Below are 24,751 nucleotides of genomic sequence, written 5' to 3'. Positions count from 1 at the left end.
AAACCTTATTTGTTGATCAAGGAATGGAGAAGGGAGAGCTTCTGCTCTAAAACATCTTCTCCCCAAAGACAGGGAAACGGGAAACTTGTAAAGGGCCAGGGGTCGTGGCATCATCAGGGTTCCAGGAAAGGGGCAGTAACTTCCAGGAATAGTTGGTGCTTGCGCAGTCCTCTGAACTCCTTTGCGCATGGCACCAAATGTGCCAAGCAACATACGCGACACGGGGTGGGGTGGGGTGGCCCGGATTTTGGTATGGTAATAAAGCAGAGGTGACTCCAGGTCTGCGAATCCCTCTGCACAGGCGCTGCTCCCGTAGTCAGGCTAGAACTACTTTAGGGCAGTTTGCAATCGTGGTTTTTCTGAGGCAGAACCCTAGCTCAGCTGAAAAACATCTCAAAGGAAGATGTTAGGTGTGGGCCAAAGCTGTTTCTCTGTTAGGAATACATGTGGGTGCGCCAGGGGTATGTGTGGGTGACAGTATTCATGCCTGACTTTGCGTTGAATGGGCTCATCTGAAGACAAGGCTCTGGATCTAGAGACATTTGCACGCATGGAATTTGTTTCTTGCTTAGATGAAGATGTTGACTTAGAGGATGGAGTTTCTCAAATATGCAGTGACACTATCCATTGGCCTTTTACAAACGCACTGATGAATGTTAGGGTTGTTTAGGGGTGGAGAGGTGGGGTTTGGGTCCAGGCCACACTTAGGAAATAGTATGGTTTAGACAACACGGAGGCACAGATTATAGCCAGGGGCCTCTTTAAATAATTAAAGGGCTTAGACTGCTGACAGCCTGAGGGTGAAGCTGAGGGAACTGGCCAACACAGAGGATGTGGACAAATGTTGCTGTCTGGGTAGGTAGGACAAAACCCAAGACAAGTAGTTATTGTCTAAGTCCTCTAACCATGGAGGATTAGACCCACTGGTGTAATTGAAGGAGTCTGAGGACCGGGGTCAAGGCCTGGCTTCCCTATGAGACTGCAGCTCTCAGCCTTAGCAAGGAACTTGCTAAGGAGGAATGAACTGTATTGGTAGCCTGAGGCAAGAAAAGCCAGTAGCATGAGTCCCAGTGGGAGCCTTTGAGAGAAAGCTGAGTCAGCAGCCAGAGAAACCGATGGAAACAAATTTCTACAAGTGCAGGACCCACAGAGCAATGAGAAAGAGAAGCATGACCCAGGAGCTAAATGCGCTAAAGGTTGGGAACCGTGGAGGAAGAAGATTTCCCTCTCGTTTTGGGGCAGGGGCAGGGGCATGACTCAGTTTGATCTGAGCTGAAGCATATTGGGCTGTCGCAGACTGAGATTAACAGGTATATTTTCTGGGACTTGTATCCAGAGAGCAATCTGGCAAGCAGTGGGGACTTGCACCATTCCAGGTGTGGGGTTGGTTGATGGCAGGGACCACAAGGAAGGAAACTCAGACAATAGATCCATATGGGTTTAAACGCCTCTGTTTGGAGAGTAGATGAGAATGCCTAAGGCTGTGTGACTCTTTCAGAACTGGAGAGAGTTTTGTGTTGGGTGCTGGTGATTAAGGAGTTCTGACTCATAACCACTTCCCATGTAGAAAATTAAAAAATATAAGAAGAACTCTGTCATTTCAAAGTTTGAGAACTAGCAATTCAGCTCTTCTGAGACTGGGGCTTTCATAACATGTAGTCCTCTTTGAAAAAATTATTGCAGCTTTTCAACTTCATATGATTCAAAATAGAAGCCCAACTGGTGTCTGGTAACAGTGTTAGGATCCCAGTTGACAAGTGCGTGAACAGCATCAGTGAATTCTTCCTTCCGTTCAGCAGACTCTGACCCTTTAGTTGGAGTTGGATTGCCTCTAAATGTTGGTTGCAGCTGTAGAGACACCATGCTCTTTGTTCGCTAAAAATTTCCTGGCTTGTTGGTGAGTCTGAAAAACATTCATAGTTCTTATCAAATAGGAGGGCATCTTCTGGGCCTGAGGTCTGTTTTTCCTCTTACCAGCCTGGTTCCAAACTTACTTGTGGCCTCTACGGACTATTATCATACCTGTTTTACAGAGGAAGTAACTGAGGCACAAAGGATTCAATAACTTGGCTAAGGTTATACAGATAAGAAAGAGTTAAACTCAGGAAGTCTGATTCATTAGCTTTTGCTCTTGACCACTATCTGTGACTAGAGTTGAGATTTTGATGGGAGAGAAAAGCAAGAGTTGGAGGGCAGGTGGAATGGAGTTGGTGCCAGGAAACAAAGGGTGTGGGGAGAAGGGCAGTACAGAGGATAACCAGTGGGTCTCAGCCAGATAGAGAATGGAGAAGGACTGCGTGGGGTTGGTGGTCTTGGAAAAATGTAAGCATCAAGGGCCTGGCAGTTCCTCTTAAGATAAGAAGGCGAGTCCAGTAAGAGTGAGGGCATGAGAGAGCCAAGAGGATAGGCTGTGGTGAGAGGAGGATGTAGGGGTTTCAGTTTTCTTAGGGAGATCTGTCAAAACTGGATGGAGACAAATTAAGTGGTGGGCCTGTGCTAAAGCCTGCAGAGCAGAGGAGAGAAAAGACTGGCACCTAAAGGCAGCAGATAAGATGGAAATCGAGTAGCCTCAAGATCACCCAAGGAGCTTTTACTTCGCCTGTGAAGTGCAATACATATGGCTTCACATATGTGCACCCCCTGTATACGGTAATACTTATGCATAAATGTATAACTTACAGTAATAGCAAGTATAAAATAGAGGGCATGTGCCAAGTAGAATTGTAGTAGATGTGTTTTTGCTATAATCATCTCTCTTCCTCTGTTGTTTTTGCCAAGTATGTGTAGTTGAAGTTTTTGGAGGTTAAATGCTCAAATGATATGAGCCCTCCACTGAGCATGAAATCAAAGGTCTGGGGTCAAAGTGTGACATAGCTGCAAATGTGTGACAAGTGTCATGCTGTTAGAAATGTTAATCGAATACTGCGACTTTTCCTTGAGGACTTCAGGGTTTAAAAGGAAGTCTGCAAAGAACCATTCGCTGAGGAGGCCGCTCCCAGTATGGAGTGGCTGATGCCTGATTCTGCTTCCTGCCCCCAGATCAGACGGACTGTTTTGAAATAATTCCAGAAGGAAAGTTTCTGACTTGTTTTCCTGAGTAAGACTTTATTATATAGATAGAACCCTATGGAATTCCATCTATATCAGGAGTTGGCAAATTATGGCTCTTGGCCTGTTTTTGTACTGGCCTTCCTTCTTGCTAAGAATCGTTTTTACATTTTTTAAAGGTTGTACATAAAATAAGGGTTTGTGTGTGGTCCACGGAGCCTAAAATGTTTACCATCTTGTCCTTTCAAAACGAGTTGGCCAGTGCATAGGGACTATGGAATTAATTTTGAAGGTAAATTGTTTACCCTCATAGAGTTAAGTAATTGAGTTTGGGCAGTGCAAAAATGCTATCTGGGTAAAACAAAAAACTTTTTACAAAAGGTTTTCTCAGGAGTTTCTTACAAGTCCCCCTGACCCCACCCCAACTTTTTATTTTGAAAAATTTCAAATTTATGGAAAAGTTACGAGAATAATGTAAGGATTACCCATATACCCAGCAACTAGATGCAAATGGTTCAGGAAAAAAGAGGCCCATGCAGAAAGAGGTAACGCAAGTATGGCAAAATGATGATAATTGTGTCTAGTTGCAGGGTATATGCTCTCGTTTCTTCTCTGGTTTGATTTCTCATCCTCCCCACCCCCTTTTCTTTCTTTTTTGTTACTCTCCAAAGATATATATTTAACAAAAACCAATTCAAATCCTTGTAGGAGAGAGCAAGCGGAAAGCGAATGGATTTGGGAACTTTTAGGTTGAAGCCTATGACATTGTTGTATTAGTAGACCAAACACAGTCAGATAATGTGATTTCATATGGTTCAACCTAGTAGACAGTCCGAATCCTTAGATGTGCCTCCTGTATGCCTTTAGTCCAGTTACCTAACCTCCCTGGGCCTCAATTGCCTCATCTATAAAAACAGATATAGTTGTACCTAATTCATAGCATTGTTCTGAGGAGTAAATGAATTGATAATACATATAAGACTTTTTGTTTCATGCTTGGAACTTAGCAGGCACTTACATGTTAACTTTTCTCCCTGTGTCTATGAAATGGGGAAATTACTCCCTCAGAAGGCCCCCGAGAGCTTCCAGCGAAAGCATACTGTAGAGCGCTCAGCAGTGTCTGGGGCTTGGTTGGCACTCTGGATCACTAGCTGTTCTCATTATTATTGTTGGAAATAGGCCCAAAGTCAATTATGAATATGACATAGTCAATGCAACTCTGTGTCACTGTGCGCCCGTCAGCTCTCTCCCCAGGGCTGCCAACAAGCTACAGGATGAACGAATTGGATTTTACTTTCTAGCTTCTCTTGCCTAGCCTATGATCAAAAACTGGGCATGAACATTTGGGTCCCTTACAAACTTGATCATCTGTGAATAATGAGCTTTGGCTGGCAGAGCTTGAGGCCTGGAGTGATTGTTTTGAAAATAGTAACCTTGACCTCTGTGATGACGTCATCTCCTCCCGCTCCCTCCAGTCTGTTGTGGTTTCTTTCTCTGGGAAGCTATTCCAGAACCCTCCAGGCAGAATTAGTGGGTTCCTCTCTGGCTTCTAAGCACCTGTACCACCTCCACGCTGGCACTTACCACAGGGCTCCACCGCTTTGTCTCACGTCTGCTTCCTGTACCACATCAAAAGCTTCTTGAAGATCTTGTCTATTTATCTTTGGATTTCCCTTACTGGACACTGGTCTGGCACATAATACATCTGTTACAAACACCTATTGAATAAACTGAGACCAGTAGTAAGAGTTCTTTAGGCTACCTAATCATCAGTGGCCTTGACTTCCTCCCAATCTTAGCTGTCAGCATCGATATTATCCTGTCTTCTCTCTTTCCCTCCCCTTTTTCTCCTCCCTCTCCTTCACACACACACACAAACAATTTGACATAAAGAAGGAACTCATCCCTGAAGACTAGGAGATGGAAGTATCAGAGGATGGAAGTATCTGCATTCTTTTTGTATGAGACCCCCCGTTACAGCTCTGTCTTCTTAGGAGTCATAGAGGTGAACTTATGGGTTTTGTTTTGCAGACACATTTTCATGGAATGCAAAGTCTGAGTATGTTCGTCTCCAAATAAGTGACCAACAAAGAATGTCTTAGTGGATTTTTGTCTCAGTTCCTATGTTGCTGAAATAATTTTCTAAAGATAAGACATCTGTTGGCAAACACTTGTTTATATCACATCGCTGATGAATGAACTGCTTGTTCTAAGAAGGAGGGCTTGTGTTGGATTCTTGTCCTGATTTCAGCATGAGATGTGGTGTGCCACAGATATGTACAAGTCTTCTAGGACAGATTGGGAGTTGATGGCGTGGCTTTGCATGGAGACATTTTGTCACATGGGGGACTCATTGGCTATCGACCTTGCTCTGCACAGCTCCAAATTAGGCACCGAGGGGCATAAAAGGGGAATGTGAGGCTTGATCCATGATCTTCAAGAGTTTTATAATGTGCTTGGAGATTGAATACACACACAAAGCATTTGTTACAGTGTAAACCAGTGTATTTGAGTAAATGCAAAAGTAACCAAGATTTAATCCCCAAGATTTAATAAGAAGTTAATTAAGGGGAGATTGTTGTAGTTTGGGAGACAGTTATGGGGGAGGTATTACATCAAGTGAATTTTACTTAAGATGAGAATAGGCTGAGGGAAAGAGAAGGGACCCTGTACAGAGACAAGAGCAGGAGGAAAGGTTTTGAGGCAGGAAGGAGTATGCTGTGTGTGGCATACAGAGCGGAGATCTGCCTGACAGCAGGGAGGGCTTCTCTTCTTTCCTTAGACTACCCTTTTAAGAACTCACTTACAAGTGCGTTAAGTTACTATAAAGACTAGTACCCTGTGCAATAAAATCATGTAACAGGGGCACCCTGATCAGATCTGGAATCTAAATCCCAACTCCATATGGGGTATAAACCTTAGGTCCCCTTGAGGAAGTGACATTTAGGTGAAAACCTGAATGAAGAGTAGAAGTTAGCCAGAAAAGAGGGAAGGGAGACGGAGGTAGGGAGGAAACGTGTTCTAGCTGAAAGAATAACATGTTTGCGATCTCTAAGATAGAAGCTCTATGTATTTGAGGAATTTCAAGGAGACTTATTTGGCCAAAATGTAGAAAACACAGGGGACAACGGTATGAGGTGAGGGTGGATGAAGAGGAGAAGTAGGCAGGCATTGCACAGAGCCTTGTAAACTGTAGAAGGAGTTTTGGGTTTGATCTTGAGAGCAATGGAAATGAGAAGAAATTTGAAGAAATCAATAGGACTTGGGAGGATATAGGGTATAGATGAATGAAAGAAAGGACTGAAAAGTCACTTCAGAGTTTCAGTTGTTAATGACGAGTGGAGCGGGACCCTTTATGCAAGCTGGAAAAGGTCCTCTATTTGTTGGGAATGGTGAAGATTTCAGTTCGGGCAGGATAAGTTTGGGATACAGACAGTCCACCCAGGAGGAGAGTTATTTTGGCTGTTGAGGACAAGGGCCTAAAACTGGGGTAAGACAATGGATTTAACTTACTCAGATTGGATTTGCCAGCCATTATTGGACATCAAGGTTAATCTCTGATGTATGACAATCTCTCTGAGGAAAAGATCACAGCAAAAAAGAGTAGCACAACAAGGTCTCAGTTTGAGGAAGTCTGTACCCTGGGTCAGGGTGAGAGAAAGAGAAGCTCACGAAGGGGCTCTCAGAGAGATGGAAGGAAACCCAGGAAGTGCAGTGTCATGGAAACCAAGGGAGCTAGGGAGACTTTTAAGAAGCTGGAGGTCACCTGTATTGCATGGCACCAGCACAGGTCAGCTAGAGCAAGCCCTCAGAAAAGGAGAGGGAGACGCTGGAGGCCATTGTCAATTAATAGCCTGGGAACTGCCAGTCAACTGATCATGATTCCACCCAGTTGTTTTAGGTCTGGCTCATACTTTTGCATCATTTCAATAGGCTATTGTTAGAGACCTTTTCTAATATAAACTACACATGCACTATTTTCCTCAGCTATTGAAAAAGGAATGAGATTAGCCTGACCCAATGGCTTATTAGCAGAGTGACCATATAATTTGTCATTCAAACAAGACACTTTTGAATGTGAAAGGGGGTGTTAACCAGCTGAGATGCTGGAACAACAAATCACATCTGGGACTATCCTTGGCTAACTGTATGTATGTATGTATGTATGTATGTATGTATGTATGTGTGGTCACCCCAGATGTTGGCGATTCCAGACTGGTGTCGTCTAATGACCATTGTTTGGATCAGTATTCACAGACCCATCTCTTTTTTTGTTTTAATTTATTTTTTAAAATTTCTTTTATTTTTTTGGCTATTACTTTTATTTTGTGGAGGTCATAATAGTTTATAACATTGTGAAGTTTCAGATGTACATTATTATTTGTCAGTCACTATGTAAATGTGCCCCTTCACCCCCTGTGCCCACACCCCAATCCCCTTCCCCTCTGGTAAACCACTAAACTGTTCTCTTTGTCCCTGTGTTAGTTTATCTTCCACATATAAGTGAAATCATATGGTGTTTATCTTTGTCTGGCTTATTTCACTTAATGTAATATCCTCAAGGTCCATCCATGTTGTTGTGAATGCGATGAGACTGTCTTTTTTTATGGCACAGGCCCATCTCTTATTTAATCCTTTCAGCAGCTGTGATGGGTGAACATCCTGGATCAGATCTTCCCACCCCACTTTGCAGATACTGGATGGAGACCCAAGGTGGTAGAGCACAGTGTATCTTTGAACTCCGTCTAGAGCTCTTTCTTTAACCCAGATGCTCACTCAAATCTCAGCAACCTGGGTTCTTTTGCCCTTACCGATCTTGGCCTTCGCAGGCTGTTAAGAATTTGATAGGCCTTCTGTGTAGGGTTGTCCCTTGTCCTTCTGCCAAATCACAATTGGCCTCACTGACTTGGCCTGTCTCCAGCTCTTTGGCACCAAGACTCATTAAGCTTTTAAGTTCAAGTGAGGACATTTCAACCCACTCTTTTTTTTAAAGATCTCCAGTGAAAAGCTGCTTTTTGTTTGAAGATTGGCCTGACATAGGTGGAGACTTAGGCAAGAACTGAGTATCCTCAACAGCCTTCTGTTAGGAAAGATGAACACAGATGAAGAACATGGAAGGTGAATTTGTGGGATTCGTGACGAGCAAAATGGACTACCAGTGTTGTCTTTTCTTGAATCCTCACCAAATAAACAGACCTTGGTTCCTGTTCCTGTTCAAAAGAGGGACTCTTAGCACAGTGTGCGTGGGGGGTGTTGCTGTTCCCATTCAAACTGTGCTGTAGCATCGATTACAAGAGTCCCTGGGGGTGGAGGGGGACTCTTGTGTGCATTTGTACATTGTGCATTTGACACATTATCAAGCTCATCTATCTTTGCCAATATTTTGTCCATTTAAAAATACGTAATCCTTGTCACTTCATCACTTCTTTTTTCTTAATGCATAGTTTCACATGACCTAGACCAAGTAGGGCAATTATAAAATTTGTTTTGATGCTTCCAGAAAATGTTTGAAAATTATTTTAGTATAATATCATTCAGGAACTACTTCCCTCAAAATGTGGTTATTTCCTTCACCCTATCCATCTGTACCTTAATAAATATTAAACTTTTGCTCACTTAAATCACAGGCTTAATCTCTTTCCTCCTGAACAAATTTATTATACACTTATTGGAATGATCAATTGATTTAACTAAACCTGTCACTAGAAATGTTTTTATGGGCTTGTTGTGTGGTGGAGGAGAAACTGGCCTATCCCACTGCCTGCCTGGGGGTTACATGCTGGATTAGGCTTTGCTTACGTTTGAGAGGATTTAGTAGCTCCCTAATTGTATTTCCTTAATAATCTGTTTTTTGATTGTCTCTACTGGGCTGTCAGACTGGGTGGGCTGGCTTCCCTCAATGAAGTGTGCAAAATTCCTACCTCGAGCGTGTCATTCTAAATGTTTCCTTTGACTATCCACAGGAGAGGACCTTTTCTTAAATAGCCCACCAAGGACCCAGTTTATAAATGATTTTTTTAAAAGTTAGCTATGCAGAAATAGACTTCCCTCTCTACATTAAGGGGAAGAAGAAAGTGAATGAAAAGACAAATAGAAAGTTGAGACTTTATTGCTCAGTGATTAGTGCCTGCTTTTCCTTACGCCACTGTAGACTCTGCCATGAGGCTAACGTTCCCAAACCTGGCTTCCTCGTGCCCCATATCCCTTCCCACAAGATAGGACACGATTCGAGTTCCTTTGCCTAGACCCTGGTGTCCCTCACGGTCTGGGGGCAATGCTTCTATTTGACTTCTCTGAACCATCCCTTTGCAGTGGCCACAGAGAATCGTGATTGTTCCTGTGATTCTCTTTGTGCTTCCCCACTCCATCTCTTTGCTACATTTCATTCCAGCCACTTGGGGTGCGCACTTCCCTGTTCATTTCCAGCTCCTTAAATCCTAAATCCACTCATTGGGCACCTTTTCCTCCACTAAGGTGTCCTCCTGGCTGCAGCCTGAATTCACTATTTTGAAGTAGGTGGAATATAAAGTGGTGGCAACCATACATCCTGGGGTTGAGATGATGACTCTGACTTCAAGTGCTCTCTCTCTTGTTTCTGGTTTGAAAAGCATTCTGGTTTTGCCTAGAGCAAGTAATTTGTCTTTCACGTGGCACTACTCATGAGGTTGTATGTTTTAACTTTCTATTAGATTATAAATTCCTTGATGTAATGACAGTGACTCACTCATCTTTCCATGCCTAATGATGCCAGCACATGACAGGAATGTAATAAGTTTTGGGAGAATGGGAGAAATTTGGGGAGAAGGGAGTCTACTCAAAAATTAACGTTTATAACTAATTAGTAAATGTGTATTAAAACCATGTTGTATTAACTCAAAATGGATCTCACAGAATGGGAGAAAATATGGATGACCTTAGCAAACTATATATCTGAGAAGGGACTTGTATCTAGAATATATTAAAGAACGCTTATATGGTGGCATGGGGATTTAAAGCTAATGGGTGTGTGGTTTCTTTTAGGGAAAAGGAAAACTAAAATTAATTTGCAGTAGCGGTTGTGTAATCTTGTGAATTGGAGTCTACATTTTCAGTGGTGAATCATATGTGAATTATATCTCAAGATGTTAAAACACACGTATACTACAGAATTTAAAATTTTATGTCAAGATATTTAAAATGCCCTCTTGAAGACTCATTCCAAATGTCACTTAGTGCATTTCTAGAGGTACTAATATCATATTGTAGTGTCCTGTCAATATTTTAAACTTCATTGAAGAGAATATGCTATAGATTGATTGTATTTATATTCCACCTACTTCCAAAAAGAGTTAAAGAAAACCACAAAACTAAAATCAAAGGCTTGTTTATTAATATCGGAAAACATAACATTAGACAGAGAAAGGCAATGGAATGGGGAAATGAGGAGACTTCATTTCTTAAATACTGCAGATTTTCTTCACATAAAGCTCCTTTTCCACCACAGATGAAAAGGCTTTCCTTGTAGTCTGACTCCTTCCCTGCCAGAGCGTCTGGCCTCAAGGACACATTCTCTATTCTTCTGACTAAGAGTTCATTTTGTATTCCTGCTACATGCACATAAAGTAGAATTTTGTGTGCTGCCTGGGGGAAGTGCCATGGTATCCCCTCCCCCAGCCCCTTTCCTGTTTATGTGTCCCATGGTACATCCAAAAGAAGAACCCAGAAACTTTAATGCCTTCTTTGGGGGCAGCTAGCTCTCAACTGTCCTGTAGAGAGGAACAGGGTGATTCCACTCATTCCTTTCCAACCCCCTGTCCCATAGACCAAAATAACTTAATGAAGTAACAGTAATTGGTGGGAATGAACTAGAAGCCTGTCACATAATCCTTGTATGGTATGGTTGTTTGAACTCAACTTTAGTCTTGGTGCTGAGAAAGTAGTTCAGATGTAATCCACAACAACAACAGCTGCAAAATTGTTAATGGACCTAAAGTCCACTGCAGTTTCAAAACTGATGTTTTGGGCTTTCCCCTGACTTTGCAATTGTTGCTCGTTTCATTATCAATTTATTCAGCAAACACAAATTGGGGCCCTACCAAGGACTGGCCCTTACAGTAGAGCTGGGGTTATAGAGAGGACTAATCCTTTGCTTGGTGGGAAAGTTGGACACTTTCTGTGACGTGTAATAAATAGGGAAGACAAAGAGTGTTGGGACCTAGAGGTGGGAGATGCAATCTCTACCTAAGAAATGGTTCAGAGAGGAGGTAACATTTAAGCTGGGGTTTGAAGGATGAGTAAGAGTTTGCTACGCCACAAAGGGGTGGTGGAAAGCCTATGGGAAAGTTAAGTCAGACAGAGGAAGCAGCAAGCTGTGTGAAAGTGCTCAGCATTGTGAAGGGTCTTTGCATGCTCAGGGAAGGAATTGTGGCTCAAGCCTAGGATGAAATGGGGCAGACTGGAGATGAAAGTAGGTATCAGGTCAGTTTGTAAAAGGCCTTAAATAGCATGTAAGGAGTTTCAACAGCATCCAATGAGCAAGAGGCAGCCAGCATTGTCTCTATACAGAGGAGCAATGGGATTAGGTTGCTTTTTTAGGAAATTACATCTGTTGGCAGTGGAGACTTTTGATTACTTTCTGCTGTGCACCAAACACAAATATTTGAATAAAATGCCATGCTTCCCAAGGAGAAGCAGAATTGCTTCCTACGTTTGTTTTCCTATGTCCCTCCTTAGTTGACAACCTTACTTTGTACATCCTATGTTTCCGAAGTTCTTTTGCAAGTCGCTCATTTAGGACTTGGAAGTTATTTCCCCATAGAACTAATGTTCTTCTCAAAGTTTTAGGGAACTCCTTCCACATCTGAGTTAGTATCAGCCCCACTGTAGAACTCAGCCCCTGAGAGGGTCTGGACCAAGCTCGGCATCCGGTGTGGGGTGTTCGATAACAAAATGTGGAATGAATAGGAAATCGATTCAGAATTCTAACTAGCCACATTCGGAGCTGACCCCCCACTTTCCAGGATAACAAAGAGCCTCCTCAGCTCTTGGCTTTTCTTCGTCACCCTCAGGATGGCAAGTGAAGTGGGGAGACAGCAGCCTTGATTTAGGTGGGCAAGCAGGGCCAGAGGACTTGGAAGGACTTGGACTTTGACATTGTAGCTGAGACCATCCTTGGAGCTTCTTACTGCCTTAGCTTTATTGGCATCCTCCCTTCCTTCCTTCCCATTTGCAGCTTTAGAGACTATGCCCATTTAGGCCTGCCGTCCAAAGCGAGTAACATTATCTCATTCCCTCACTCTGTCCTTTCATCTCTCCCAACTCCCACCCTAGCTTTAGCCACAGGCAGGCTGCTTGGGAGAAGTGAGCCAATAGTTGACATATCAGATTTCCACCTGTGGGCAGGGCTGGGGTCGAAACCTGCTTAGAGGGGAAGAGATGATAATAATGACCACCAATAGGAAGTGCATAATATACACCAGGCCTGTGCCAAGTGTATTACATGCACTATTCACACTCTCATGCCATGACTAATAGGTATTATTGTCCCCATTTTACAGAGGAGGAAACTGAGACTCATAGATGTTAAATACTTAAATAACTTGCCCAGTGAGTTGCAGCTTTGGGATTTGAACCCAGATCTTTCTGTCTCTGGAGACTCCTATTATTCTTGGAATTTTATGGGTCCTAATCCTGGAATTCTTGGTTCTGAGCACTTCTTGCTGAAGGAACATGGAGAGCAAGGAGCTGGCTGCTTATCTGACTTAAGTTTGGATATGGAAGCTTTCAGAGCCGCATCACAGCAATTTCACATTCCAAGTTTTCTCCCACCTTCCTGACAGTAAACCCAGCAAGACCGGGTTTTAGCTGTGCAAAAAGAAATACTAATTATAATCATTTATACATAATTACTACATAGCACAATGATGATTACACATATCATTGCCTGTGTCAGAATAACTTTAGTCTCCATTTTATTTGGTTATGCTAAATTCTATTCATATATTGCCAACTTTCATGGTTCATTGATCGCATGTGTCATCTTAAACTTGTGCACCAAACACAAGAAGCGGGGAGGACCCGGAGTGGGAGGCATGGTGGGAAAGGCAGTTTGGGGGTGAAGGAGCTTGATTGCCTGTTGAGTGCATTTGGAGGGCATCCTGTGGGCACTCAGAAGCCTGAAAGTCACTGGAGGAGGCAAGCAGCATAACTAAAGTCAGGGTTTAGATGGAGTCAGTTTGGGTCAGAGAACAGATTGATGAAGATGGCAGAGACTGATGGCTGGAGATTAGTTAATGAAATGCAAGAAGTAAAGCATCATAGGAAAGCCCTCTTCTCAAGTGTAGAAACCCGAGTTTGTAATCCTAACACTACCACTTAGGAACTGACCTCATATATGTACCTGGTGATAGTTTCCTTATCTAGATTATTTTACTGATTTTTAGGCCTCTTCTAATCCAACAGTTCTGTAATTTCCAAATAGTGAGAATGATCATGCAACGGTTGGATTGCGAGAGAGATTGAAATGAGTCAAAAGGAATCCAAGGACATTTGTTTACAAGTGTCCTACTGCCTTCCCAGCAAGCCCCAGGGGAAGGGATGTGCCCAGGTATTTAATTTTGCATTTTAGGACAGGATTTTCTTGGGTACTTGTTGGCAAAGTGGGGTCCCTTTTTGTTAGAAGAAGACCTCCTGGAGAGCTGTAATAAAGTCAAGCTGGGTGCTGGAACTACTAAACTCCTCACTCTCAGTGGTTTAAAACAGTGGAAATGTACTTCTCACCCTCTCGTAGCCCAATTTTGGCAGTAACTAAGGGTGGAGATGTCTCTGCTCCAGGCAGTTGTTCAGGAACCCCAGCTAATAGAGACTCCATCCTCAACACATGACTTCACATCTAACTAGTAAATGGGAGAAGAGAGAGAGAATGGAGAATTGCTTGGGCGAGGTTTCATGGGTAGGCCTGGGTATGATAGATATTACTCTGCCCACACTCCATTGGCCAGAACTCTGTATATCTGTAGCTCTGTATATCTTTAATTCACCTTCTCAAAAATTCAAGATGGCCGTACATTAGGTGGTATGAAAATTGCAAAGGACGCTGGGAAATATAGCCTAGCTGTGTGCCCAGGAGGGAAAGGAGACGAGTTTGGTGAGCAGCCTCTGCTACAGGAGCTGTGTTAGAATAATAACAGCACTGCCGAGCCCTAGAATTCACAGTCAAGCTCAATTTCTTGGCATTTTAAGTCTACAAAGACCTAAAGCTCTTATGATCCCTTCTTTAGGTATGTTCAAGGCAAGTGGCTTAAACAGACCTATACTTCACACATTTTTGACAATGCATAGCACCCCACAGACATTTGGTAGATATTAATGATGATAATTTGCATTCCATCACTATTTTGTTCACAGAAGACTCCCCTTTGGTTCAGGTTTCACTTTTACCCATATTTTAGTCAATTTTTCTTGACCTCAGAAGGTTTATTAAGTTTTTTTTTTAAAGATTGGCATCTGAGCTAACATCTGTTGCCAATCTTCTTTTTTTCTTCTTCTTATTCTCCCCCAACCCCCCCCAATACACAGCTGTATATTCTAGTTGTAGGTCCTTCTGGCTCTGCTGTGTAGGATGCTGCCTCAGCATGGCCTGATGAGCGGTGCCATGTCCGTGCCCAGGATCTGAACAGGCAAAACCCTGGGCCGCCGAAACGGAGCGCACGAACCCAACCACTGGGCCCGGGCCTGGCCCCCTAATTAACTTTCCTGCTTTTGCCAAGGCAACTCTAAAAAGAAAGCTTTAGAAATGACATCTGTAACAGGTTAATGGTCAAGGTTAAATTGATCTCATGCTTAGGTTCAAAAACAGTTGCCATGTTAGATTAAATGAAAGTGCATACACCTTCGTCCAGGGTACATAGTCAAACCCGGAAAGTGATCAAGGAAATCACGTAGAGAAACACTATTGAGCCAAATTAAAAGGGACACAAAGTAGGTAATTTTATGATCATAGTTGCCTATTGCAGCTGTACAAACCAAGCTAAATGAGATGGTGATGTAATCTCTTGTTGCAAAGAATAAAATGATTTCCCATGAATTTCCCAACCCTATGTTCCAGGTCTAGTTAGCTTCTCTGCTGTCCCCCAAACTCTAGGGTAATTATTAGACTTGAATTTCTGAATTGAATGACTTGTAAAGTAAGCTGAATTTTGTGGTCCTTTTAAAATTTTACCTTTTGTTTCTATTATAGTCCAATAACAAATAAACTGCTTATTGGTGTGATTCCTAATGTTTGGATGGTCTTATAATGTATCCTTTGTAGCAGTATTCTCAGTGTTTTACGCCTTGAAAGAAATTTTTTCAGTTTGTATTTTATAACCATTAAACAGTGATTGAAAGGCTACCACCACAAGCTGGATATTAAGTGTTACAAAGACTTATAAAATATAGCCTGTGGTTGAATCAGAACATCAACATCATTCCTGGGTGTCTCAACAATTGTTTCTTTAAGGGATCTAATCTTTAATCTTTTAAAAACTGTACTCCATAGAATGTGTGCAAAGCATGTCTTTAATTCGCCTTCTCAAAAACTCAAGATAGCCATGCATTAGGTGGTGTGAAAATGGACCACATATGTGCACAGTTCTGGTCTTCCTGTAGGTTTTAAATCTGTTACTGAGCATGCCGCATGAGGGAGAGACCTGGGGTCTGCCCTGTCTTCCTTTGTATCCCCCTTACTTAGTTTTGGGCCAGAACATCATGCAAGCTTGATAGATATAGGCTCACTTGAAGTAGGTCACAGTATGTTTTAGATTTAGAATATAAGAGTTTAGTAGACACCATTTAAATTCTGTCGTATGAGAAACATATGTATTTTTGCTTACCTTCAACATCATTAACTTTTTTCATAATTGAGGATTATCCAAGATCATAACTTTTCTTCCTGTTTCTAGTCATTTCTCACTGATATATATATTAGGCAAGCTATACACACATGTTAACTTGATTCATTTATGTGAGATTTTTATCCAAAGGTAGCCAGGAAAAGAAAATAAGTAAAATTTATTTTAGTCTTTGGCAGCTGGCTAATGGAAAAGTTGAAACTAAAATAATTTGCACTTACTTAGCAAAAAGGAACATGCTCAGGATACTAAATGAGTGTGCATAAGCAAGTTTCCATTTACCAAATGCTAGAAACACACATTGTCCTGTTGGCTCCTCACCATAATCCTAGATGGAAGGTGAGGTTTTCAAAATCGCCATTTTATTAAAAGGAAAACTGAAATTCTGATCAAGTGGCTTCCCAGTAGCTCATAGCTAATGCAGTTGGATTTACCTGTTAAAACCTAAACTACTTACTCCAAAATCACTGCGCCTTCCTCTTCACTGAGCTGAGTGTTGTAAGTTATTTGTGATGTTTTGTTGTCTATCTGATATCCATGATTTTCAATAAGCAAACCTTTTTTGTATACATATAGTCATAAATTTACTTCTTATTTTTATTTTTTTGTCTGTATTTTTTTGAGGAAGATTAGCCTTGAGCTAACTGCTACCAATCCTCTGCTTTTTGCTGAGGATGACTGGCCCTGAGCTAACATCCGTGCCCATCTTCCTCTATTTTATATGTGGGATGCCTGCCACAGCATGGCTCGCCAAGCAGTGCCACGTCCCCACCTGGGATCCAAACCAGCAAACCCCAGGCCACCAAAGCGGAACACGCACACTTAAGCGCTGCGCCACCGGGCTGGCCCACCTAAATTTATTTTTATACTACTTGCTTTGATGATGTTTTAAAATTATAAATCAGATCGTCTCAGTCTCCATCTTAAAAATCTGTTGTGCTTCTAAGCACATTGTACTCAGAAAAAAATCTAGACACCTTCCCTGGGCCTGGATGTTGTTTACCCCTTAGCTCTCATATCATATGTCTCCTTCTGTTTACTCTGCTTGGCTACATTGACCCTTGAATATACTAAGCCCACTTCTGCCTCCAGGTGTTTCTATTAATTGTTCAGTCTGCTTGGAAGTCTTGTCTTCAATTTCTCCTTGGTTAGTAGCCTTGATATCATTCCATTTTTTTCTCAAATATTTGCTCCCCAGAGCAATCTTCTATCACTCGATTAAAGTACCACCCACGTGGCCTGTTGCTATGCTCGTCTTCCCAGTGCCTGTGCTATCTGAAATTTTCTTCTCGTTTATTTACTTGTTTATTTTCTGTTCCTCTCATTGCCCCGCAGGCTCCTCTGTACCAAGATGATAAGTTCCTAGAGCAGAGCCTCCGCTTGTCTTGTTCTCTACAGCCTTCCCTGGGCCTGGAGTAGTGCACAACGTGCAGCAGACACTTGATAAATAATTGCTGCATAAATATATCTCTGAAAGCAGTTCTTCTTAATTAGCTCTCATGTCTTTGATATTTTGTATCTTTATTTTTGTCTGTATTTGTGGGTATATTTAATGTAGAAGACATGGAATGGTATGAATGTTTAATTTTTTTGTTGTGTAGAATTATGCCAATCTCCCAGAAATGTCTTTAGATGAGGACAAAGGTAATCTGTTACCAGATGGAAAGGGCAAATTTTTCTTCTAGCTATAGGTTTTGGGGATCACAGACCACAGTAGGAAATGGCTGTGGGGTTCTGCTGAGTGGGGAGTTGCCAGCAAGTGAATGACAGCCTCCTTTTCTCTGGAATTCCTTGTGATGATGTTGTATTTCATCCATAGACGAAACTTGGATCTGACGTTTCTTAGACTTGACCATCTCCCAGCAGACACCTTCTTCCACTTTCCTTTTATTCCCACCTAGTGTTGATATTCTCCCATTGTATTTATATAATGTTTGTTTGGGTTTTTGGTTTTGGTTGTTTTCTATGTTTTTTGGCTTCTTTCTAAAGTTGCGCTTTGATGACACGTACTGAAGCTGGACTTTCTAAAGCATCAAGTTGCGATATAAAATGACTGGCTTAAGACGAGAAGGCTCCCCCAGCTGAGCCCTGAACTTTCTGTGCATGTCTCTGGGGAAGTCTTCACATCTGTTTGGGGCTCAGTCTTTTCTTCTATAAAAATGGTGGAATGAATACATGACCCTTCTTTACAGGACAAGGACATTTGGGGGACAGTGCATCTCAGAAGGTTCATAAATATAAAATATCATCATCATCATCACTTTAATGCAATCAATAGTCATCAATAAGTATTCATTGAAAATATTTATATTTTAATTTACATAGGAGGGCAACAGTTGTTTATAATAAAATTACAAGTGAATATCCTGGACTCTTGCTCATAGCCTATTGTTGAACTACTTATCTGATTCCTAAAATATACAAAAAATGTCGTCAGTTTAGTGCAAAATACAAGGTAAGCAGATGTTGGGCCTTTCTGCAATGTGAATTCAATGTTGTCTTTTGTTGTTGTGTACTGTAAACTGTGTATGGACCTGGGGCAATGTTTATATGAAAAAAATGCAGCTGCCTGGTCTTGAAAATATTTCAAATATTTAAGAGCACTTTGGCTTTTTATTTTTTAATTTGTGGTTAAACATTTTGACAGATATCATAGTTTTTTTTGGTTGTTCTTTTTTGAAGATTGGCACCTGAGCTAACAACTGTTGCCAATCTTCTTCCTTTTTTTTTTCTGCTTTTTCTCCCCAAATCCCCCAAGTACTTAGTTGCATATTTTAGTTGTGGGTTCTTCTAGTTGTGGCATGTGGGACCCCGCCTCAGCATGGCCTGATAAGTGGTACTATGTCTGCGCCCAGGATCTGAACCGGTGAAACCCTGGGCCGTGGAAGTGGAACGTGCAAACTTAACCACTCGGCCATGAGGCCGGCTCCTGATTGCTCTTTTAATTAAGGTCTAGTATTATAGTGCTTGTGTTTGTTTTTTTTTACAATGTCATGTGACAGGAAAGATTTCTGCCATATAAGTATAATTCCACAAAGGATGAATATAATGAAATATTTAAGACTGTTTAAGGATCTAAATGTATATCAAAGAGGAGTTGGTGGATCCGTGACTACTAAAAATATTAATACAATTTTTAGGGGCCGGCCCTGTGGCCAAGTGGTGAAGTTCGTGCTCTCTGCTTCGGTTGCCCAGGGTTTCGCGTGTTCTGATCCTGGGCACGGACATGGCACTGCGCATCAGGCCATACTGAGGCGGCATCCCACATGCCACAACTAGAAGGACTCACAACTAAAAATATACAACTATGTACTGGGGGGCTTTGGGGAGAAAAAGGAAAAATAAAATATTTAAAAAAAATATTAATATAATTTTTAGATATAGAAGACAAAAAAGCTGCCTCTAAAAGAGGATTTTAAATTTATGAATGTTTTTGTAGGGTGTTTATTATTTTTTTCTACTTTGGCTAATTAGCAACAAAGCTTGGGGATCTGACAGCAATGGTATTTTATTTCATTAGAAAATTCTAAAAGTGTTTGATCTAAAATGCTATGAATTCAATTAGTATAAATACTCACACACAAATGTGGAGAAATATTTATAAAAAACTTACCGTGCACCAGGCTCTGTGCTAGCTTTTTGCATTTTTGGTCATATTTAAGTCTCATTGACACATGTACAATTGCTACCACTATATTTCTGTATGACACCTGAGGAAACTGAAGTTAACGGACTTGCCCGAAGAAACACCCCTAGTGTGTGGCTGAGCTTGGCTTTGTATTCAGTCAGTTGAATTCCAGAGCCAATGCTCTCAGCCCCGCGCCAACTCCATATCAGTCTGTAGTCCACAGGTGCTAAAAAGGACATAGGTCCACATGGTTTAAGGCACACTCTCCAGGCTAAATTGTTCAACCTCCAAGATACATTTTTAAGTGGAAAAATAAGGTGTAGGGACAGTGCATATTACATGCTACATCTTTTTTTTTTAATTTCATGCATCTTTATACGTTTTCTTGGGAAAGTTTTTAAGGTTACCTTCAGGGAAGAGTCTGGGGCCCTGTGGGATGGGGGTAACAGCCAGGCTTACGTTTTACTGCATGCGTATCTTTTTGAATTGTCAACACTGTTGTTGGTTTGCAACCTTTGGAGTTCCCAGGGTGAAATTCAAACCTGGCCCCAGTACACAGAGGGCAGGGAGAGACTGGAGAAAGAGACTGACCATTCCAGATGGTAGGTGGCAGGTTTAATAAGCAAGAGAACTTACTTACAAGGCTTGTCTTGGGTGGCCACAAGATGAGTACATCTCCACCCCCACCCACCAGAGTCTGAGAAGTTTATATGGAGGCCTATACTGGGTTCAGTCACATATACTGTCCAGATGGTCTCAGGAACACATTACTCTCTCCAGGCTGCATCCTTGAAAGGGTTCCAGCTATGGGAACAGTGGGCAGAATGTACATTTCAAGCACAGGGGAGGGGTGGGGAGCTTCTGATTGCTCAAGTCCAGCTTGCAGGTCAACCAGTGGTCATGTCCTCTTGATAACCTTCTCCAACAACCGTTCACGAATACTATTTAAAAGTCCAATTTAAAATGACATCATTAAGAACTAGTGAGAAAAGTAATGTTATCTTAAGAATTTCACACATTTAAAAACTGCTTTGGAGACATCGTATTTGTTTATTTTAAACCACAAGATATGAGATGTTAACCCTGACCAAGACACTGTGCTGATCCAGGAAACTTGGGTGCTAGGCCTAACTGTGTCACTAATCAGCTCTGGGGAAGTTACTCTTTCCTCATCATCAGGCCTCAATTTTCTAAACTATAAAATGAGATGAGTGAACAAGCTGCCTTCCAACTTGAAAGACCAATAATTCCAAAATAAGTTATGAAGAAGCACGTCTTTAAAAAGGTTAAATTCATGGTTAAAACTAAGTGGTTTTATGAAAACAGCGCCATCTTGGCTCTTGGTGGGCTAAAAAGTAGGCACGTGTCACCCCGGGTGTTACCTTTGGTGACAGCATGTTGGGATTGCAATAAAAGTTACCAAGAATAGGCAATTAATCCTTGGTGCGAAAACAGAATATCCTACCTGTCATAACCACTATAGGGACATTTTTAAAATATGTTAATACATAGTGGTGTCAAACTCAAATATAGGCTGAATTCAAGACTAATTATTAAAATATTTCAGAGAATTTTTTGTTACTGATTTGTAGACATCTATCAAGCATAGATTCTTCAGAATTTACTATGATCTTGGATTGCATTAATTATATCATGGTTGGCAAACTGGCAAACTTTTTCTGTAAAGGGCCAAATAGTGAAAATTACATGCTTTGTGGGCCATATGTGTCATAATTATTCAGGTCTGCTGTCGTAGCACAAAAGCAGCAGTAGACGATATGTAAATGAATGGGTGTGTCTGTGTTCCAGTAAAACTTTATTCACACAAACAAACACTGGGCCAAATTTGGCCCATGGGTTGAGTTATAATAAACTCCTGCCCTAAGTTTCTCTTTGCATTGTACCCTAAGATAAGTTGCCTGATTGCCTCTCCTCTAATTCCTGAACATGGGAATAAACGCTTCTGTTGTATAACCCCTTACCTTCAATTATTCCTTTGTGAATAACCTGGTTTGCAGATGCTACATCCCACCATGTCACCCTGATGCCAGCCCTATTTCAGTTTTGCACATTGCCTTTCTTGTTTCTTTTCGCTCTGAACTATTTCCTGAAGACAAGCAGCTATAGTTGTTTCTCTTGCATTCCCTTGCTTGTATTACCGTTTTTACGTGATTTCAACATTTACCCCAAAAATGTTTTGCTGACATATCTTTTGTACCTAGGGAATTGTGGTCAACCTTGTTTAAAATCTTCAGGACATGATTGGTTAACCTCTTGCTAAACATATTCTTCCTTTTCTTAAGTGAAGCTCAACCACATTTAACGAGCCACTCTCCTCAAAGAGCAAGAGGGTCTAGGGGCAGAATTAGTCTTGACAAATTATTTGTAAAGATAGATGTTGGTCTCTGAACTTAACGCATCCCTGGAGAGACGCCTGCCTTGGCCAGGAGAATTGGGAACAAGTCCATTGCCGGTGTAGTAATACCTGGCTGCAATCCTAGACAGTTCCCTCCCAACCTCGATCCAGCTCACATCTTTGTCCTTTCCCTTGAAGCCCCTTACAGTCTCCATCCTTTCTTCTCTCTCAGCATTTTCAAGTTCTAAAACTTTACCTGCCATGGACAAACTTGATGTTGGCAGAGCTCTTCACTTGTGTGCATGAAGGCTTGTAGATTATTGAGATTTACTACATGATTTAAATTCACTGCTTTTCCTATTCAGCATTTTAACTGTAGCCCCGGATAAAGGTGATTTGTGTGATCCATCTTGCTTTGTGTCTCACTTGACATTCTGCCTTTTTCATGACAGGTTGCTGAATGCTATAAAGCCAGGACTTGTTAAAAAGATCAATAGATTGCCTACCCCCATTGCAGGATTGGTGAGTATCCAGAATTGAGATTTATTTTCCAATATTCCCTCTCTCTAACCTAAGGGTCATGACAGTGCCATTTATTACAGTTCTCTCCTGCAATATATATTCCACTTGAATGAGAACGCATTGAATCCATTAAACTGAGAGGTCACTTAAAAATGAAAGATTGCAGTTATGCCTAAATGGCATCTTAATCTTTGTTTGTATTTTTCCCATGAGTGATAAGGACCTTTATTCTTAAAGAGGTAAATTTGTTTTGGGGTGAGAGGCTGATAATTAGGTTGACCCCAGGGGAGGAATGTGATTATAATTATGGTCTTCTCATTTCATTTTTTTGCTGCATTCCCCTGGAATGGAAGGGAGAGGAGGTAGAAAGAAAGAATTTTATGATTAACAAGCAGCACTTTCGTGATAAATTGCTGTTTTCAATCTTAAAAAGCTACTTGTGTTTAAATACCACATTTGTAGGCCAACTCTTCTAAAGACATAATGGACACTAAAGGTGGTCCTAATATCATCTGGAGAATTGTTTAAGCAAAGCCCGTGCGCTTCTGAACCGACCCAACTAAAACAGATAAAACACACATGTTAACATAGTCAGAAGCAGGAATATTTTTCATGCATTGATATGTTTCATAATTCTTGGCAACTAATTTTAATTATTTAATTGATGTTGCCTTTTGTGTAAAAAAACGGCTAAAAGGTGGAAGACCAAGAAGACAAACATGTCTTAGTTCTGGAAGGAATTTGGCATGTACATGTGCGTACACACACAGACATGCATGTGCATGCACACACGTGTGTGCACAAAGGCTGAGGATGTATGTGGCCTGGTAACAACTCACTCACTCTTTGCATTGTGACAATCTTCAATGCATGTGGTTTTGCAGAAAACAATTAGAAAAATGTTAAGAGTTTAGGCAGGCTCCTATGTAGACCTTACTGATTGTTGTTAAAGGGTTTCTTATGCATGTCACCATGACAAATTGAAATTAGATGTAACCAAAAAAATATCAACTGTGTTTGAGAACTGTGAGGGTCATGGTAATAAGGTACATGGTTTCAGCAAGGAATCAAGTAGATTTTTTTTAATTGTAAAAATTATTTATGTGGATGCATTTTATTTTCCATTCTAGTTAGTAGTAAGTTGGTGATTAGTCATTAAAAATCCTTTCAGTTGTTTGTCAGAATCATGTAGCCAAGTAAGTTGAGATAGGTAAATTTGAAAGGAATTGATTAGAATAATTTTATAAAATAAGTAATCTATGTATGTGTATTATACCTTGTATATATTAATGTATACATATATTATTTTTAAACTTTTTATTAAATCCATCTCTTCCAAATGTTAATGCCATAGTCTTAACGATGCTGACAAATATCTGTTGGCCCCAAGCCTGTGGCATCTCCTGACCTCGGCGCTCTGGGATTTAATGTTACAGGAGCAAAACTTGCAAGCATGAAGCAGAGAAAGGCCCCAGTAAAATCCCTGTGAACAGAGGCAAGCAGCTCTAGTCCAGAACCTAAGGAGAGAAGGGTTTTGAAAACTTAATGTAAAATGTGAATCAGAAATAATTTTAGTAAAATTAAGGGTTTGGGACATGTGCATTGCCCTCTGTATTATTTCTTATCATAGATCAAATATTCTTCTTTAAATATTTCCTCGACTTTGGAGCAGGCAGGCAGTTTGATTCAGGAAAACAAGGGGGGGGGGGCCTTGGTTGCTTTCCTTCCGTTTTATATCCTTGACTTTTATTCCTCCTCTTTCCTTTTTCATGTGAATTTCCTTTCTACTTTGTCCTTTCCATCATTTTTCCTTTTTCTTGCCCTTTTCCAACTATCACTTCCCCACTTACCTTCATGCTTTATCACTTACATCTTCTTTATCAATGTATTATTATGATATTGTGTTTTATAATAAGAAATATATATTTGATCTTTAAATTTCTGGTATAGAGCTCCTAAAACCCTTGGAATTTCCTAAGTAATACGAGCAATGGGAGCATCTTTGTAACAGTATTTGGTCTTTTTCATTGGTTCCTGAAATAGATCCAGTTCCGTAAAGGATAAAGGAGTGCCTTGTTGTTCATAACAAGCCCCTTTCAACCACACCCGAGTTTATGTTAGTGAGTGACTTTTGGAAAGCCCCAAGGCTGGGGGCTGGTTGCCAGGGAAACCAACCAGGTGATTAGAGGGTTGGAACTTTCAGCCCTACCCCTCAACCTCCAGGTGGAGGAGGGAGCTGGAGATTGAGTTCCATTTAATCAATCATGCCTGTGTAATGAAGCCTCCATAAAAACCCAAAAGGACGGGGTTGGAGGGCTTCCAGGTTGC

General features: G+C 41.2%; 1 protein-coding gene across 14 annotated transcripts in view; it reads left to right on the top strand.

The window, feature by feature from the left end:
- Positions 1-24,751, top strand: part of LIMCH1 (LIM and calponin homology domains 1) — a 314,999-nt gene that overhangs the window by 121,771 nt on the left and 168,477 nt on the right. For all 14 annotated transcript variants that reach the window (XM_023638170.2, XM_023638167.2, XM_023638168.2 and 11 more), the window contains one exon: positions 22,354-22,423. In XM_023638170.2, coding sequence (XP_023493938.1) covers positions 22,354-22,423 — 70 coding nt within the window. The remainder of the gene's footprint in view (positions 1-22,353; positions 22,424-24,751) is intronic.

The sequence above is a fragment of the Equus caballus genome, chromosome 3, assembly GCF_041296265.1.
Source record: "Equus caballus isolate H_3958 breed thoroughbred chromosome 3, TB-T2T, whole genome shotgun sequence".
Classification (NCBI taxonomy): Eukaryota; Metazoa; Chordata; class Mammalia; order Perissodactyla; family Equidae; genus Equus; species Equus caballus.
The sequence above is the reverse complement of the archived record's forward strand: the minus strand, read 5'-3'. Positions and strand labels throughout refer to the sequence as shown.